Raw genomic sequence first — 14,101 nt, forward strand, 5'->3', positions numbered from 1 at the left:
AACTTGAGATTTACTGTGTAGCCACCAATAAATAGTATACAAGATTACAAGTTCCCTGACTGCTGCTGTTAAAATGGTTTAGCCCTAGTAAAATCTGCCGTGGAAGGAGTGTTGATGGCAGGGCAGGTGGGGTGGCGTTGGCTCATCCTCTCGTCTGTGCTGCAGGGCTCTTTGAGGACCTGAGCTCCTCCGAGGACTCGGACAGCATGCCTCGCCGCTCCCGCCACAGCCGAAACAAGCCACTGAGCATCCACGACGGGCCGCAGGCCATCGCCTTCCGAGTGGGAGACGCCACCAAGCACCACGGTACCTGACCACACACCCCTGTAGAGCACCAGCTAGCGCTGTTTTTAATTGAGAAACAGAAAAATGCTGCACTGTAACCAAGCATAGCGGTTTGTAGCTTTGGCGATGTGCTGTGTGTTGCAAAGCCACACGTGTAGGCTTCCACCAGCACTGTTTCTGTAGCGCATGGGGTCAGCGCAGCGCTAGGTTTTGCGTGCACCAGGCCCTGCTCAGTATTAGCAGTGTCTCCCTTTGTGCGTTCCAGAGCGCAGCGTGGCTCCGCTTGGCTACGTGACGTTCCGAGCTGGACTGGGGCAGTCCGAGGGCATCAGTAACCGAGACGTCACCTCGCCCATCAACAAGCTGGATTTGGAGAGCAACAGCAGTCAAGGTACGTTGCAGCTGCCCCTTCTCTTTCCTGCTACTTGTTTTACTATACTGTGTGCGTGCCAGCTGTGCAACTGTACTGGGCAGGCTGGTGCTTTTTGCTAGAGTGCCTAGTGATTATGTTCATGTACTGTGTAGGGTATATAGACACTCTGTGTGATTCGTCGCTGTATCTCTGTCTCTCTATCCAGACGAGAGTCCATTCTTCGACAACGACATGCCGACTATGCGGTGCAGCAGCAGCAGCAGCAGCAGCAGCAGCGTCGAGGGGCTGCCCCCAAAACTGGGGGTCAGTCGGGACGGCTCCCTGGAGAGCAACGAGGTAACGGCACCCCACTGCACCCTGCACAACACACCTGGGGGTCACTCGCTCAACAACCACAAAGAAACAAAGCACCAAGAAACTTGGAACCGATCTCAAAGATGTCAAAAGATAAACAGCCCAACACAACTGTAAAAGCACTCAGCTACATTACACTTGCACCGTTGTAAATATGGAGTTAGTTTTGTATCCAAGTGGGGTGTGGGTGGAGTGATGTGCTTGTCCATCTTATTCAAAACCCCCAACCCCCTCTCCTCCTCCTCCAGGACTCGGACCAGAAGAACTCACCACCCAATCGCAGGAAAAACAAGAATCGCTATGGCAACAGTGAGAGTGTGCAGGCCTGTGATGCGGTGAATGCTGGGGTTCACCCCTCAGCTGCAGCGGCTCCTTCATACTCCGGTCCGAAGGCAGGTGTCCCAGTGGTTGGGATTGTTGCTTCCTGTCTGCATGACGTTGTATTCCTCAAAGGTTCAAGCCTATGTTATGCATGGTCTGGCATTGGCAAGGCAGCCTCTCTCTTTCTTTCTCGTCACAAGGCTTGGAAACCACTGCTCGCTGCTTGGCTTTGGGTCTGTGCATTTGTTTGCAAGGTGCTTTTCTGCCCGCTGTGAGTGTGCAGGTGATGAATGTTAACTGAGTTGTGGTGTTTGAACCCAAGGGGGGCTGCTGATGGTGTGCGCTTTCCCCTTTCAGGACCTGGGCGAGTTCCTGGAGACGATCGGGTTTTCAAAGTACGTCCCCCTGCTGGAGGAGCAAGACATTGACCTGCGGATTTTCCTCACGCTGACCGAGAACGACCTGAAGGAAGTGGGCATTACGTGAGTCTGTCCTCCTCCTGCAATGAGTGGTTTATTTAACAGGATTTCTTTACACAGCCGCTGGAAAAATGAAGCCATCTGACTGGCAGCACAAAAAAAGAAAATCTTGAAAGTAAGGCGATCTAGGGATTTTCTACTTAAAAAGGAAAACAAATTTAGATCTCAATGTTTATTGTATTTGAGTTGCTTGAGCAATTGCTTCTAGCAAACTTGTTTGTTAAATAAGCATAAGCAATTTGCAGTGTCTTTGCTGGTACTTTTTATGGTTGGTTTTAATTTGCTTGATTGGTTTTCTTCTTCAGTTCATGACATGCGTAGTAATTCTCCGCCACTCCCACCCCCAGGCTGTTTGGTCCCAAGCGGAAGATGACGTCAGCGATCGCGCGGTGGCACAGCAACGCCCGCCCCCCCAGCGATGCCCTTGAGCAGGCGTACGCTGACCAGCTGGAGGCAGAGATGCAGGAGATGGCAATCCAGCTGCATAAGGTGACACCAATGCGGAGGGGCAGGACCACCTGGGGAATACAGACACTTCATTATTGTTATTCTACATTAGCAGCAACACAAACTCCTTGCATTTTTCATTTTCAGCTACCCACTTTGTTGAAAACACATTATAACGCCCACCTGGGGGGGAAAAAAAAAGCTAATGCACATGGAATGGAATGGAATGGAACAGTCATTTCAAAACTTTTTGCAATGCTATTAACCCTCTGTTATTTTGACAGACACCTCCTGTACCCGTGTGCTCAATTGAATGAAATTGGATTTTTCGATCCGTGGAAGTGTTGACTCATGCAAATAGATTACCGAGTATAAAATAATCGGTGTGTTTCAGGTGCCTGTCTGTACATCACACTTCACAAAACTTGCTGAGGATAATAATCAGTTACTAGCAGTCTCAGAATGCAGGTGTACACAGAGGCTGCCTGCCTGCCTGTCTATGTGTGTCGCTCTTACGTTTTCACCTGTTTCAGGGTATTTTTGCAATCATTTTAAAGCGCTGCTGTGAATGTATGTCCCCTCCCTCTGACTGTTTGTTAGAAATGCGCGGAGATGGAGCAGCTGCAGGGCCAGGTGTCTCAGGAGAGGGAGCTGCGCATGGTGGTGGAGAGCTGCCTCATGGAAGACAAGATGGGCTGGAGAAGGTTCCAGGAGCAGGTGGAGGTCACACAGGGAGCGGCGCGGGAAGCAGGCAGAGCGCTGGAGAGAGTGCGGTGAGGCTGGAGGCAGACAGACAGGTCCGATTGTCTGGGTTCAGCTCTGATCTGTCACCTGACCTGTTTCTTTTCTCTGATTGGCAGGGCGTGCCAGGCAGAGCTCCTTGTGCGGTTGAAGAACGACAGCGCTTGGGGGTTGCGGTCGGAGGGCAGAGCGATACAGCAGGGGGAGAAAGGTAGGAGTGATAGGCTTTTATATAGCGTAATTTATAAGGAGCAGCAGCACGCATCAAAGGGTTTTACAAACTGGGCTGTTTCAAATTGGTTCTCGCTTCCAGATTTTAAAGCAATGACCACAGTGCAATATGAGGACAGTTTAACATGCTGGTGAATGCAGAATTGATGGAAATAAACAAACCACAGAGAAATATAGTAGTGTTAGTGTGCGTGTCTGTCTCTGTAGGCAGTGATAGCTGGAAGGATGCCCTGAAGTCGTTGAGTGTGGCAGAGCTGGCGTCTACCCTAGAGGAGTGTCAAGGGGAATTGGGTAAGAGAGCGGGGGAGGGAGGGGGAGATACGGAGATGCTGATGCTAAGAACGTCAGTTTGTGTTCAGTCCTTATGTCTTTGTTTGTATTGTTTTGTTAAATCAGAGAAGACATGGCCGCTGGTGACGAAAAACCTGGACAGGTTGAAGGACGCAGAGAAAGAGAGTCCGGGCTGGACAGAGTCCTAGCCTTGCGATTGGTGAGCGACCGTTCCGGCTTTGAAGCCCATTAGATTAACCTGAAAAGGGGTAAGAGTGAATAATCTAATGAGCATAAACCCACCAAGACTAAGCTGGCAGTCACAGATGCAGACAGACAAGCGCACACACCCACATTTACAAGACGGATTGCGCCTGTGTCGAGCTCCTGTGTTCCTGTCTCTCTCTCTCTTTCAGCTGCTCGTTGTTCAAATTCTTGACGGAGGGTGACTTTACCATCCTGAACAAGCTTGCCACAGGGGGGACGTTGCCGAGTCGTGGGAGCGGCTTTGCAGGGGTTCACCGGGGCAAGCTCTGACAAGCAGGCAGGGGAACCACTTCCCTTCAGCCTGCGCTCTACAACGACACTTATTTAAAACCTCCTTGCCTGCCAGGACAGTGGCGAGGGAGGTGTCAGGAGCTCCAGAGCCAATAGGAACTGTACTTTCAATAAGGGGGCGAGAACAAGTAGGGGGTTGATTCTGGTTTTTTTTATTCAGTTAGAGGGTTGAGGCTGAAGTGTGGCATGGCCAATAGAGAGGGAGAGAGGGAGGGAGGGGGCGGGGAATGGTTAATGGGTCATTTTTTAAAATTGTTCTTAACCTGTCCGTTCTAGGATTGAAACAAAGTATACCTCTCTCGTGTTATATTATTTTTCATGGTTTTGGATTTTTTTACTTGCAGAAATTTTCCTCGGTACATTATGTTGGTTAATTTTTTAATAAATCTATCATCTGAACCAATTTGATTTTTTTTTTTTTTTTTTTTTCGCAAACATAACCCAAGCAAACAGAAGCATAATGAAGGGGCAAGAGAACCAATGCTGGAATGTAAACCTGAAGTAAAGGGAATGTGAAAAACCTGAAAACTGTGTGGAAATGAAAGCGTTATTTTGTTATTGCTAGACAAAAGACATTCTTAATTGAAAGAAAAAAAATTCATAGAACACAGCTGTGTACCAAGTATTAAAACAAATACTGCAAAAGTGTTCTGTCTCAGTTGCCCAGATACGTAATTCGTCTTAACTTGCCAGTCAATGTCTACATTATTTATATAACCCTGCAAAGATGCAACAAGTAAATGAAATAAGTTTTGTATGCAACCAGCAGCTCTTGCACAATAGCGTGAGAACTGTGGCCTGAGATACTGGTATATATGAGCAGAGGATCCGAGACAGAGCACACACTCTCTCTATCCCATTCCCTGCCAAAAAGTCAGACTCACGGATCTCTGGTACAGTCCGAATGTTAACCTTTTCATTCCTGTAGAAAACTGGAAACCGAGTTTTCACTCCCATGTATTATTTAAAAAAACAAATAGTATTTACAGACTACTTTTTATTATTGTTAAAATACATATCGGCCACAGGGAACCATCTCTTCTAGTAATCCAAGACTTCAAGAAAACCAGGGACTCCTGAATCTTTAAATAACCCTTTTCTTGTATGTGTATGTGTGTGAGAGACGGACAATGTGTGATCTTATCTGAACTGAAACCCAATTACAGATATACAGAATAAACACTGCAAGCACCAGGACAGTCAGTCCAAAGTTCTCTTCTGAAAGGATTTGCATTTCTATGAAAAATAAAATTAAAAAAAGCTCTCCTTCCTCTTTATGAAAAATGTTACGAACAAAACATCCAAACTCGTTTACCCACGGCCACTACTTGCATCCAACGCACGTTTTAGTTATTAACATAACTGTCCAAAAACCTTAAAAATCGCAGGGTTGCGGATGCTTTTTGTTTGCCCACTTCCAGAACTATTTAGCGTTACAGAAAGACTAAAGTAACTATAATCTCTGAGACATAAATCAAATACAGGCATAGACATACATTATATTATATTGGTTGAGGGTGACAATACAGAGGTGTGCATAGGAAAGCAGAGCACTGAAGTTTACTGGTGCAGGTTAAAGAGATGCCAGCTCTCAGATCTGTCCTCTTACTGTGCATCTCCTACAGAAGCTGCTGCTGCCTTTGTGATATCTGGCTATCGTAGGCATTTTGGACTTTAAAAAATTCAGTGGAAGGTTCAGCATTTGGGACTCAAACAACTGTTTGTTTCCCCAGATTGCTGGCTGTGATTTCATACTGAGAGATAAGAGTTTGGGAGGGAAGCAGAGGCAGCATTCAGGACCAGGGAGAACAGGGATGCGGGTTCAAATCCAGGCTCAATCCAAGTACTATGGAACTGTAAGTCTTTATGAAAAAGTGTAGCAGGGGCTCGTTACAAACTGCAATAAAAATGTGGCATTATTGTAAAATTAGGCAGCTCCCTCCCTGTGTAGAGTGTGTGTGTGTACGCACTGTGTTCCAGGGAGAGTAGAGGTAAACCACGAGAGCTCCCAGGACTGGACAGAAGCCAGTTATCTGAAAGACAGATGCAGTGTTGGGAACTCCCTCCCCAAAAAAAAAAGAAAAACTGTTTCATGTTTTGAAACTAGAAATATATAGCTTTGTGTTTAGTTAAAGTCTCCTAGGTACACACTGTATATACATTGTCCCTTATTACTGCAGTGCTGTTTTATTTATTTTTGTACTTGGAGTGAAATATAGTCTGGGAATTCTGGTTTGTGGTAAAGTGAACCCAACTGGTTAAAAAGAAAAAAAAAAAAAGTTTTTTTTTTTTTTTAGTTGTTGAAAACTTCTGTTTGACTTCCAAACGTACACTGTACTTCATTTTCTTTCAGCCTTATGTGAAAAGACCTCTCCTTTCTGCTAGAGTTTCCAAATGCCCTTGGGCGGAGTTCAATGTGACCGGTGCCTCAGCGGACTCTCAGGTGTATTCACACAGGTGCCCGCAGCCGGCCGGGCAGTGTGAGCTGCTCTTCAGCCAGTTCATGATGTGCTCCAGGTGCCCCCCATGGCTGCAGCCCTGGCACCAGACAAAGAGCCCCTTCACCACGTGGTGACACACGGCGCAGATACTGGCACACTGGTGACACCTGCCACCGAGAGAGAGAGAGAGAGAGAGAGAGAGAGAAGAGAGTCACCAACCAGCCCTCTGAGACACGCAGTGTGGGCGAACATGCCTCAGGACGCTACAGCAGGAATTATAATAAGACTTTGCTGAACACGTTTTGCTCCAGTGCAACGTTCGTTTGCTACACATTAAATCCTGTGCGGTTTATTCCTAGTTTTAAAACAACAGTATTTTTTTCGAACCCACTTAGAAAGTACCGTGGTGCAGAAAGCTTAAAGCTAGACCAAAGTTACTGATGACAAAACAGAAAATCCCTGGATTAGCCTGGCCCTCCCTGACCTGTCGCAGATCCAGCCCTTGTTGCTCATGGGTCGCTTGCAGTTGCTGCAGTTGATGTGGAGGGTGGTGGAGGTCTGGTTGAGGCAGTTGATGGCACTACTGGTGCTGAGCTTGATCACCTCGTTGGAGACGTTCCACAGCTTGAAGCGCTGCAGGAGATCAATGTACGACGTGTACCAGTGCTCCTGGGGAGGGACAGAGGGGCAGGGCAGGGGGGGTTACCAGGGTGATGCAACACTGGGAGCTAATATAACATAACTGAAAGAACTTCCAAAGCGAGACTAACTGGTGTCTCTGCACATATATAGTGGTCCTTGCCTGAGTGACCTCGTCCACCTCCTTGCGGATGCGGTCTCCCAGGACGATGAGCACGGACACGGCCATCTGCACGTCGCCGGCCTCGGCGTAGTGCTGTAGCATCTCACGCACCACGGGGCTGAAGAAGCTGGCCGGCAGGTGGCTCTCATACAGGGGCTGGGAGATGGAGATGAGGGAGAAGGACTTGATGGGGGTCAGGCACACCGTCTCCGCCTCGTTGCCGCTCACGTGGGGCGAGTCCACCTTGTCCTGCAGGTGCTCTGGCACGGAGGGGTTGTCCATGATCTCGTGGCGCAGAGGGAACGCCTCCTGGGGCAGGATGTACTCTGCCTCCTCCGCTGCGCAGAGACAGACAGACAGACAGGGCAACGGTTACACACAGCCTTCAAGCAAATACTCAAAGAGGTTTCGCGAATGTGTAATATATACAGCAAGCATAGATGGAAATATAGACTCCCATTACAACTGATCCATTGCTGGTTTTAATAACACACATCTCAGCTTTTTACCTACACTGTGGCTAATTAAGCTTATACTAAAAACTTACAAATGGGCAAAACTGCTATGCAATAGGGGTCTTGAAGGGAAATCAAACTTACACAAAAACAAAATTATTTATTTTCTATTTCACTTCTTTCAGCACAGCCACAATTGATTTTAAGTGCAACTAGCACAACTCAATGGTTTCGCAATTAAGGACACAAACCCGTCGCGTTCTCGTTCTCCATCGGGTATAGGTCATCGTCCTCTAGCTCCGCGTCTCCAAAGAGGTAATCTGCCGGACCCTCACTGCCCTCCGTTTCCTCATTCTCTAGAGACACAGAGTCACAGGATCTCAACCCTACTGTAATCAACTGTGTGAGGCACTGGTTAACAAGTCCTGTGTGTACACGCTTCTATTTGCTAATATTCATTAGGTAAGATTATTATTCTAAAACTGCTGAACAAACTCGGAACGTTAAAAACAGCCGGTGTAAAACTCACCGTCGTTGTTGTTGAGTAGGGAGTTTCCTGGGTCCAGGTGGGTGCTGTCCTGCCGAGTCTCCCCTTTTGCCCGATCCAGCCTGCCCTCGCTCCCCAGACCGCCTGCTGCAATCTCCTTCATATTGAAGCTGCTCAAAAACAACACAGGCGAGCGGAGGCTTAGTGACCAGAAAAACAGCGGCTTAAACTAAACTATTTTAGAGCAGGTGCAAAGTTTGGCCCCACTTTTCTAGACGGAAACAAGTTGGTAAACTTTCTTCTTAAAAGACACCATTCTACAAAGAGGAATATCATCACACTAAATACTTATCAGCACCAGTGTTCTGTAGGTTTGTCCCCCAGAATCTTTTAGAAAATCAGACACAGAGTACTGTTTGAGCAGCAGGAACATAGTGACAGTCAAGAACAAATGAAGCTGCAATCTCCACTCTGCACTATACATATCCAAAGTGATCCAGTGCATGAATTCCTACCTGTTCATGAGAGGTATAGATCCCCCTTTGCTAATGCCTGTGGCTGTAGTGAGGCTCCCTGGATCTGAATACATAATCCTCAGCATAGTCCAGGTTGTCGCTACCTTCGTGATACAAACACAGGCGTCAATGAAAAAAATGAAAATGTCATTTCTAGTAGAAGAAAGATCAAGGAAAGCAAAACAGAAGACATGCTGCTTTTGTTACAGGCAATAATTAACGAACGAATAATAACCACAATAACAACACCCTGTTTCATAGTAAAAAAAAAGTGTATTAAAACTTAGTGAAAGCAAGGTAAAGCACGGGTTAACATTGCAAAGTATGGTAAAGCATATTAACAAACATAGCAAAGAATGGTAAATGCATACTATAAACTATGGGAAAAGCACAGAGTAAAAACAGCAAAAATACTGCAAAAAGACAATGGTAAACTTTTATATGGGCTGTACCAACACAGTATGAGGCAGGCCATCTGTACATATAAAACACTCTCAATTCTATTAAACTCTTGACTGCTAAACTGTTTGAAATGAGATACTGAAACGCTCCTACCTGGGGTCGATTGAGCTCCTTGGCTACCTTGGCGTTGTGGTCGCACAGCTCCCCGAAGGGCTTGCCGCTCAGCAGGTAGCGGCGGGCGGTCTTGACGAACCAGTCCATGCGGCTGCTCTCCAGGTCAGTCTCGAAGACGCTGAGCGCGCTCGACACGTGGGCGAACTGCTCAGTGAGGTCGGGCTTCTTGAAGAAGAAGATGGGGTAGCGCCGGTCGCCCCCGCCCCCGTACGGTTTGCGGTTGGAGTCACCACCGCCGCTGATCAGACTCTCCTTGGCCGCGAAGGCCAAGTCCCCGAACAGCCCGAAGCACAGCCCCTCTGGGTTGGCCTTGTCCACGGGCCGGCTGGCGTCCTTGAACTTGTGCTGGTAGAGGGTACTGTCCTTGGAGCCTGAGAGCAGGAAGCCGGGGTCGTGGAGGTGGCGCCACACGATGCCCGTGGTGACATCCTTGTGCTCCTCGAAGGTGGCGAAGGGGATGAACGGCCGGCGCACGTCCCACACGTAGATGTTGTGGTCCACCATCATGGAGCAGGTGGCCAGGTGGTACTTGCGCTCCGGCCGCCACTTCACCCGCGCCACCGAGGCGATGGTCTGCACGCAGTGGATCTCCTTGGCGCGGTTCGTCGTTATGTCCCACACTTTAACCATCTTGTCACGGCCCCCTGTTGCCAGCCAGCCCCTGCAAGGTGCACAGACAGGGAAAGGCACTTGTTAATTGTGATGAGCCAGTAATCAAAGCCCCTGCCTGACACTGTCAGGGCAGAAGGTACAGTAGCAGTTACAGTAGATGCTAGGAAGTGCCAGTTTTGTTTCCGGTACCCAGTGAGATCAATAAAAGAATGTTAAGTAACCACATGTTTGTTCACTTGATATGAGAACCATACGCTACCCTCCAACAATAATTAAAGCAGGACATTATATTTATGCAAGACAAAATTAATGCATTTCCTTCAATTATTTGGAAGACACCTTTATTAATAGTTTTTATTGAAATTAGTATCAATAAAAACTATGAATAGAAGACCATTAGTCAGTCCTAAGGGTTTCGTTGACTTGTATAAATCCTGCAATATATAAATACAACATACAGGAAATAAGAATCCCATTGCAAAGCCGTTTGATCCATTTCTGGTTTTACTATGAGTTTAATGGGACACACTTGAGCTTGTTACATATGCACTGTGGCTAATCAAGCTTTTATTAAAACCTGGAATGGCTGAAACTGCTCTGACTCCTATGCAAGTCTTATTTCCATTCCTGCTATATAAGACAATACATGCACTAATGTAATCCCTTCCTGTTAAGATGAACCGAGCCCCTCCCTACCGGTCCTCAGGGTGCCAGTCACAGCAGAAGACCGGCCCGTTGTGCGCGGTGAACATCCTCTCATATCGATCAGGGCGCCGAATATCCCACAGCTGCACGTTCCCGTTCTCAAAGGATGCAGCGAAAGTGAAGTAATCCCGGATGCTGAACTGCACGTCCCTCACACTTTCGGACTGCCCTGCAAAAAAAACACACAAAGTATTATTCCTATTTCATCCAAAGTATATGCTCAAATGGGAAAAACACAATGAACTGCTAGATACTACAGAGTCTTTGATATGCATGCAATAAAACCGTTAAAGTTAAATCAGTAGCTTCCTTGATTGAGCTGGGTCTTCTCAGGTACTTCTCTATAATTAATTCCTTCTCAGTCCTGCATACAGATGCTACGATCAAAGCTGTTATTTTTTGATGGCCTTATTTGCTGCAACGTTTGCAAGAAATAAGCCAGAAGAAGATAAACGTCAGAAGTCTGCTAATGAATATTAATATGAATGACCTTAGCTTCTGTATTTACACGAGTGATTGCACGCATGTGTTCTCAGAGCGGCGTACCTGAAAAGGTGCTGGCTGACCCCTTCTTGCGCAGGTCGAAGCACTTCATGTAGCCATCCTGCGAGCCGCTCAGCAGCATGTACACCTCAGTGGGGTGGAAGCAGACCTTGTTGACAGTCCGCTTGTGCTCCGTGAACAGCTGGTCCTGCTTGTTGCGGGATGGTTTGCCCAGGTTCCACGTGACCACCGCGCCGTTGGTGGCCGCTGTGGCCAGCAGGTTCTCGTCCATCTGATGCCACATGACATCGGCGCAGCTGAAGTTGAGGGAGGGCTTGCGGCCCACGCGCAGGTTTAGCTTCTCCACGAACTGCTCCTCCTCCAAGGCATAGATCTTGAAGATGTTTCGGCCGGCCACCACCACCTGCGCGGCGTCACGGCACACGCTGATGGCATTCGCGGGGGCGTCCAGGTGGCAGAACATGGTGCACCCACTGATGGTGTTGCTGCCCAGAGCCGTGGTCACACGCGCCATCTTTTCCATTTTCTAAAAGAATAAATAGAATACATATATAAAACAATGCATTTAAAGTGATTTCTGTATATTTTAAACTTTTTAACTTGTGTTTAAAACTTTTTTTTTTAAACACTTCCTGCAAGAAACAATTTCATTTCTTGCTGGGGGAGCGATGGCATTCTTTTCATGGAACCGCTTGAATGTTCTAGTTATGACAACACAAGTAACCCAAAGACCTGCTGTAGACTACACTGGTAGCTGTGCCCCCTTGTGGCCTGGTCTTCCGAGTCCTGGGGCCCAACAGCCTTGGCCTGCAAAGTGTACGATGAAGAGTCAGAGAAGAAGAGGGCAGAAGCATGCTAACGTCAGCACCACGTGTGATGCAGGCACATGCTCATCTCAGACCATTCCATCACTGTTAACTTTAAGCATTGCAGCAAAATAAAATTAATTAATTAATTAATATGAACCCAAAATACTTTTTAATTGCAAAGCAAGGAAAAGTAACAGAAAATAACACGGCCAGCCATAATAAAGCACAGTGAGCCAGTACAGGAAAATCATGGATTGGAATAATAACGATTATTAGGGGCTACCATGCTTCTCACCCTCAACATTCGAATTATTATATTCATGCTCCTTTAGAAAAAGGTGACCATCTCGGAGTTTGGCAGATGTGAAAGAGGTGGTCCTATTCTGTATGCCTCCCACAGCACTTGTTAAAAGAAAGTGAAGTCACTTGCAGAGTAAACGCATGCATGACTAGAGAAAACAAATACCTTCTGATGGGCAAGAAGTAGCTTTACCATCCACCCTGCAGACTGGACCTCAACTCTTCATCGCCGTGGTCCTCCCCCGACACACTGCCCAGCGCTCTAGTAGTTATGAGTCACTTCTTCTCGGGCATGGCTAAACCGTTTGCAAATTGAACATCAGTCAGCAAGTACAATTTTGTATCCTCTGTGAATAAATCATTACAAAGCTGTAATGCCATTCCTATAGTGCGTGCACAGTCCAGCAAATAGTGTTAGAAGCTGTAGAGTAAACATCTTAAGGAACTGCATTTTGTATTCCACAGAAAGGCAATGGTACATTTCAGTACACACGAACTCCTGCATTTACAAGACGTGTATGACTGTGAAATCAACCTATCCTTTTTAAATGCTTCCTCTAGTAAAAGCAGAGCAAAGTGTAAGAAAGCATGGTCAAGCTAATTTTAAAAGCTGGCAAAACTATTTAAAATGGATTAGTATAACCCTGGGAAAAGCATGGGAACTCTGCTAAGTGATTGTTTTCATTTACTGTGATCGACATAGGGTCCCTAGCTGCTACTGATATGACAGCGAATAGAAAGCGATACACGTAGAGGTGGTTGTCAGATAATTTCTCACATAGATTTTATATTGTAACTATTATTATACTAATAAAGTGTTGTAATAATTATGTGGTACATCCTAGTTTTAGATTCTCACTAGACTAGCTAATCGGGGGCACATGAACCGAGTAAAGAAACTGTAACGAGCGACGGCTACTCAGGCTACATTATCACTACCACGACACAAGTAACACAATTAAACCTGCATTTATATCCCAGCACTGGCACTCCGTACTGACGGGTTAGAAGATGCAATCGTCAACTTATTAAACATGTATGCACTGGAGTGCTTTCTCTGTGTTAATGGGGAGTATACTTAAAACCAACAACATAAACAGCTCTAACCTTTGCGAACTACAAAGCGTTTTCCAGAGAAAGAGGAACTGGAAACGACCGTCCACACAGGCGTCTCTGATGAACCGGCTGTGCGTGAGTCGTCATGACGCACGACGCGTGGAAAAAGAAAGGGGCGGGTGAACGCGTTTCCTTTCAATGTTTTTGTCTGGACGAAGCTCTAAAGTTACTTAATATATATAATGCTTTTTTATTAATCCTGAATGTCACGTTAAAATAATAATAGAACACCTTTCTCAAGTTCCTGCTCTGATCGCTCAGCTTTTGCCTGCCCTGATTTCGATAATGCCCAATTGCTGCGGATGTTGTCGCCCCCTGCAGGAATCAGGAGGAGCTGCCTGAGACCGCTGCGGACCGATCAGTTAGTTCATGGAGCACAAAGAGCCGGTTGAACTGCTGGAGTGGAAACTGTGAAACTAACTCGTGTCAGATGAGTACCGCTGCACTGCATTGCAGTTCAAGCCTGGCATTAATGCAAGTCACACCTGAGCCTGTGGCCTCTATGGTCAAGGGCTAGGCTGGCTGCATCTAATTAAGCCCAGTCAAGTGAGAATTATTAAGGTCACAGTTTGACCTGAAGTGGGTACTACTGCTAGAGATATACGTCTCGTTTCAAGGGGTCCTGGCCAAATAAGGCAGCAAAGAAACAACATAAAAATAAACGGCAAATCATTCAAACAGGACAAAAACACTGAACAAAAAACAATAATACAAAATGAA

The 14,101-nt window shown here is 46.6% G+C and overlaps 2 protein-coding genes across 7 annotated transcripts in view; one reads left to right on the forward strand and one right to left on the reverse strand.

Moving 5' to 3' along the window:
• anks3 (ankyrin repeat and sterile alpha motif domain containing 3) overlaps positions 1–6,496 on the forward strand; it is a 13,783-nt gene extending 7,287 nt beyond the window's left edge. Inside the window, exons 3-13 of one of the 3 annotated variants that reach the window (XM_041278085.1) lie at positions 162–306; positions 551–676; positions 864–994; positions 1,261–1,404; positions 1,691–1,815; positions 2,160–2,301; positions 2,860–3,032; positions 3,120–3,211; positions 3,439–3,522; positions 3,628–3,721; positions 6,413–6,496. In XM_041278085.1, the coding sequence (XP_041134019.1) occupies positions 207–306; positions 551–676; positions 864–994; positions 1,261–1,404; positions 1,691–1,815; positions 2,160–2,301; positions 2,860–3,032; positions 3,120–3,211; positions 3,439–3,522; positions 3,628–3,710 (1,200 nt within the window). In that variant the 5' untranslated portion in view covers positions 162–206 and the 3' untranslated portion in view covers positions 3,711–3,721; positions 6,413–6,496. The other 2 variants (XM_041278086.1, XM_041278084.1) reach the window with 2 other exon arrangements.
• On the reverse strand, positions 5,046–13,450 carry LOC121330998 (GATOR complex protein WDR24-like). Of its 4 annotated transcripts, none has more exons than XM_041278082.1 (12): positions 13,373–13,450; positions 12,432–12,561; positions 11,889–11,963; positions 11,199–11,682; positions 10,644–10,821; positions 9,315–9,996; positions 8,760–8,863; positions 8,287–8,414; positions 8,009–8,113; positions 7,303–7,640; positions 6,985–7,169; positions 5,046–6,667 (listed from the first exon to the last, which is right to left on the reverse strand). In XM_041278082.1, the coding sequence occupies exons 2-12, from the start codon at positions 12,459–12,461 to the stop codon at positions 6,499–6,501; spliced, it is 2,478 nt and encodes an 825-aa protein (XP_041134016.1). In that variant the 5' UTR covers positions 12,462–12,561; positions 13,373–13,450; the 3' UTR covers positions 5,046–6,498. The 4 variants fall into 4 exon arrangements, with proteins under 4 accessions (XP_041134016.1, XP_041134015.1, XP_041134014.1 ...); XM_041278081.1 differs by having other exon boundaries at positions 12,432–12,612; positions 13,373–13,441; XM_041278080.1 differs by lacking the exon at positions 13,373–13,450 and having other exon boundaries at positions 12,432–13,365.
• Positions 13,451–14,101: the final 651 nt, after the last annotated feature.

This window comes from Polyodon spathula, chromosome 18 (assembly GCF_017654505.1).
Source record: "Polyodon spathula isolate WHYD16114869_AA chromosome 18, ASM1765450v1, whole genome shotgun sequence".
NCBI classification, from domain to species: Eukaryota; Metazoa; Chordata; class Actinopteri; order Acipenseriformes; family Polyodontidae; genus Polyodon; species Polyodon spathula.

Coding starts and splice junctions, on each gene's coding strand:
- LOC121330998 (XM_041278082.1), bottom strand. CDS start 12,461: ATGGTAAAGCTACTTCTTGCCCATCAGAAG. Junction 11,964..12,431: donor TACTTCTTGCCCATCAGAAG/GTATTTGTTTTC, acceptor TACACTTTGCAG/GCCAAGGCTGTTGGGCCCCA. Junction 9,997..10,643: donor GACTGGCACCCTGAGGACCG/GTAGGGAGGGGC, acceptor TGCACCTTGCAG/GGGCTGGCTGGCAACAGGGG.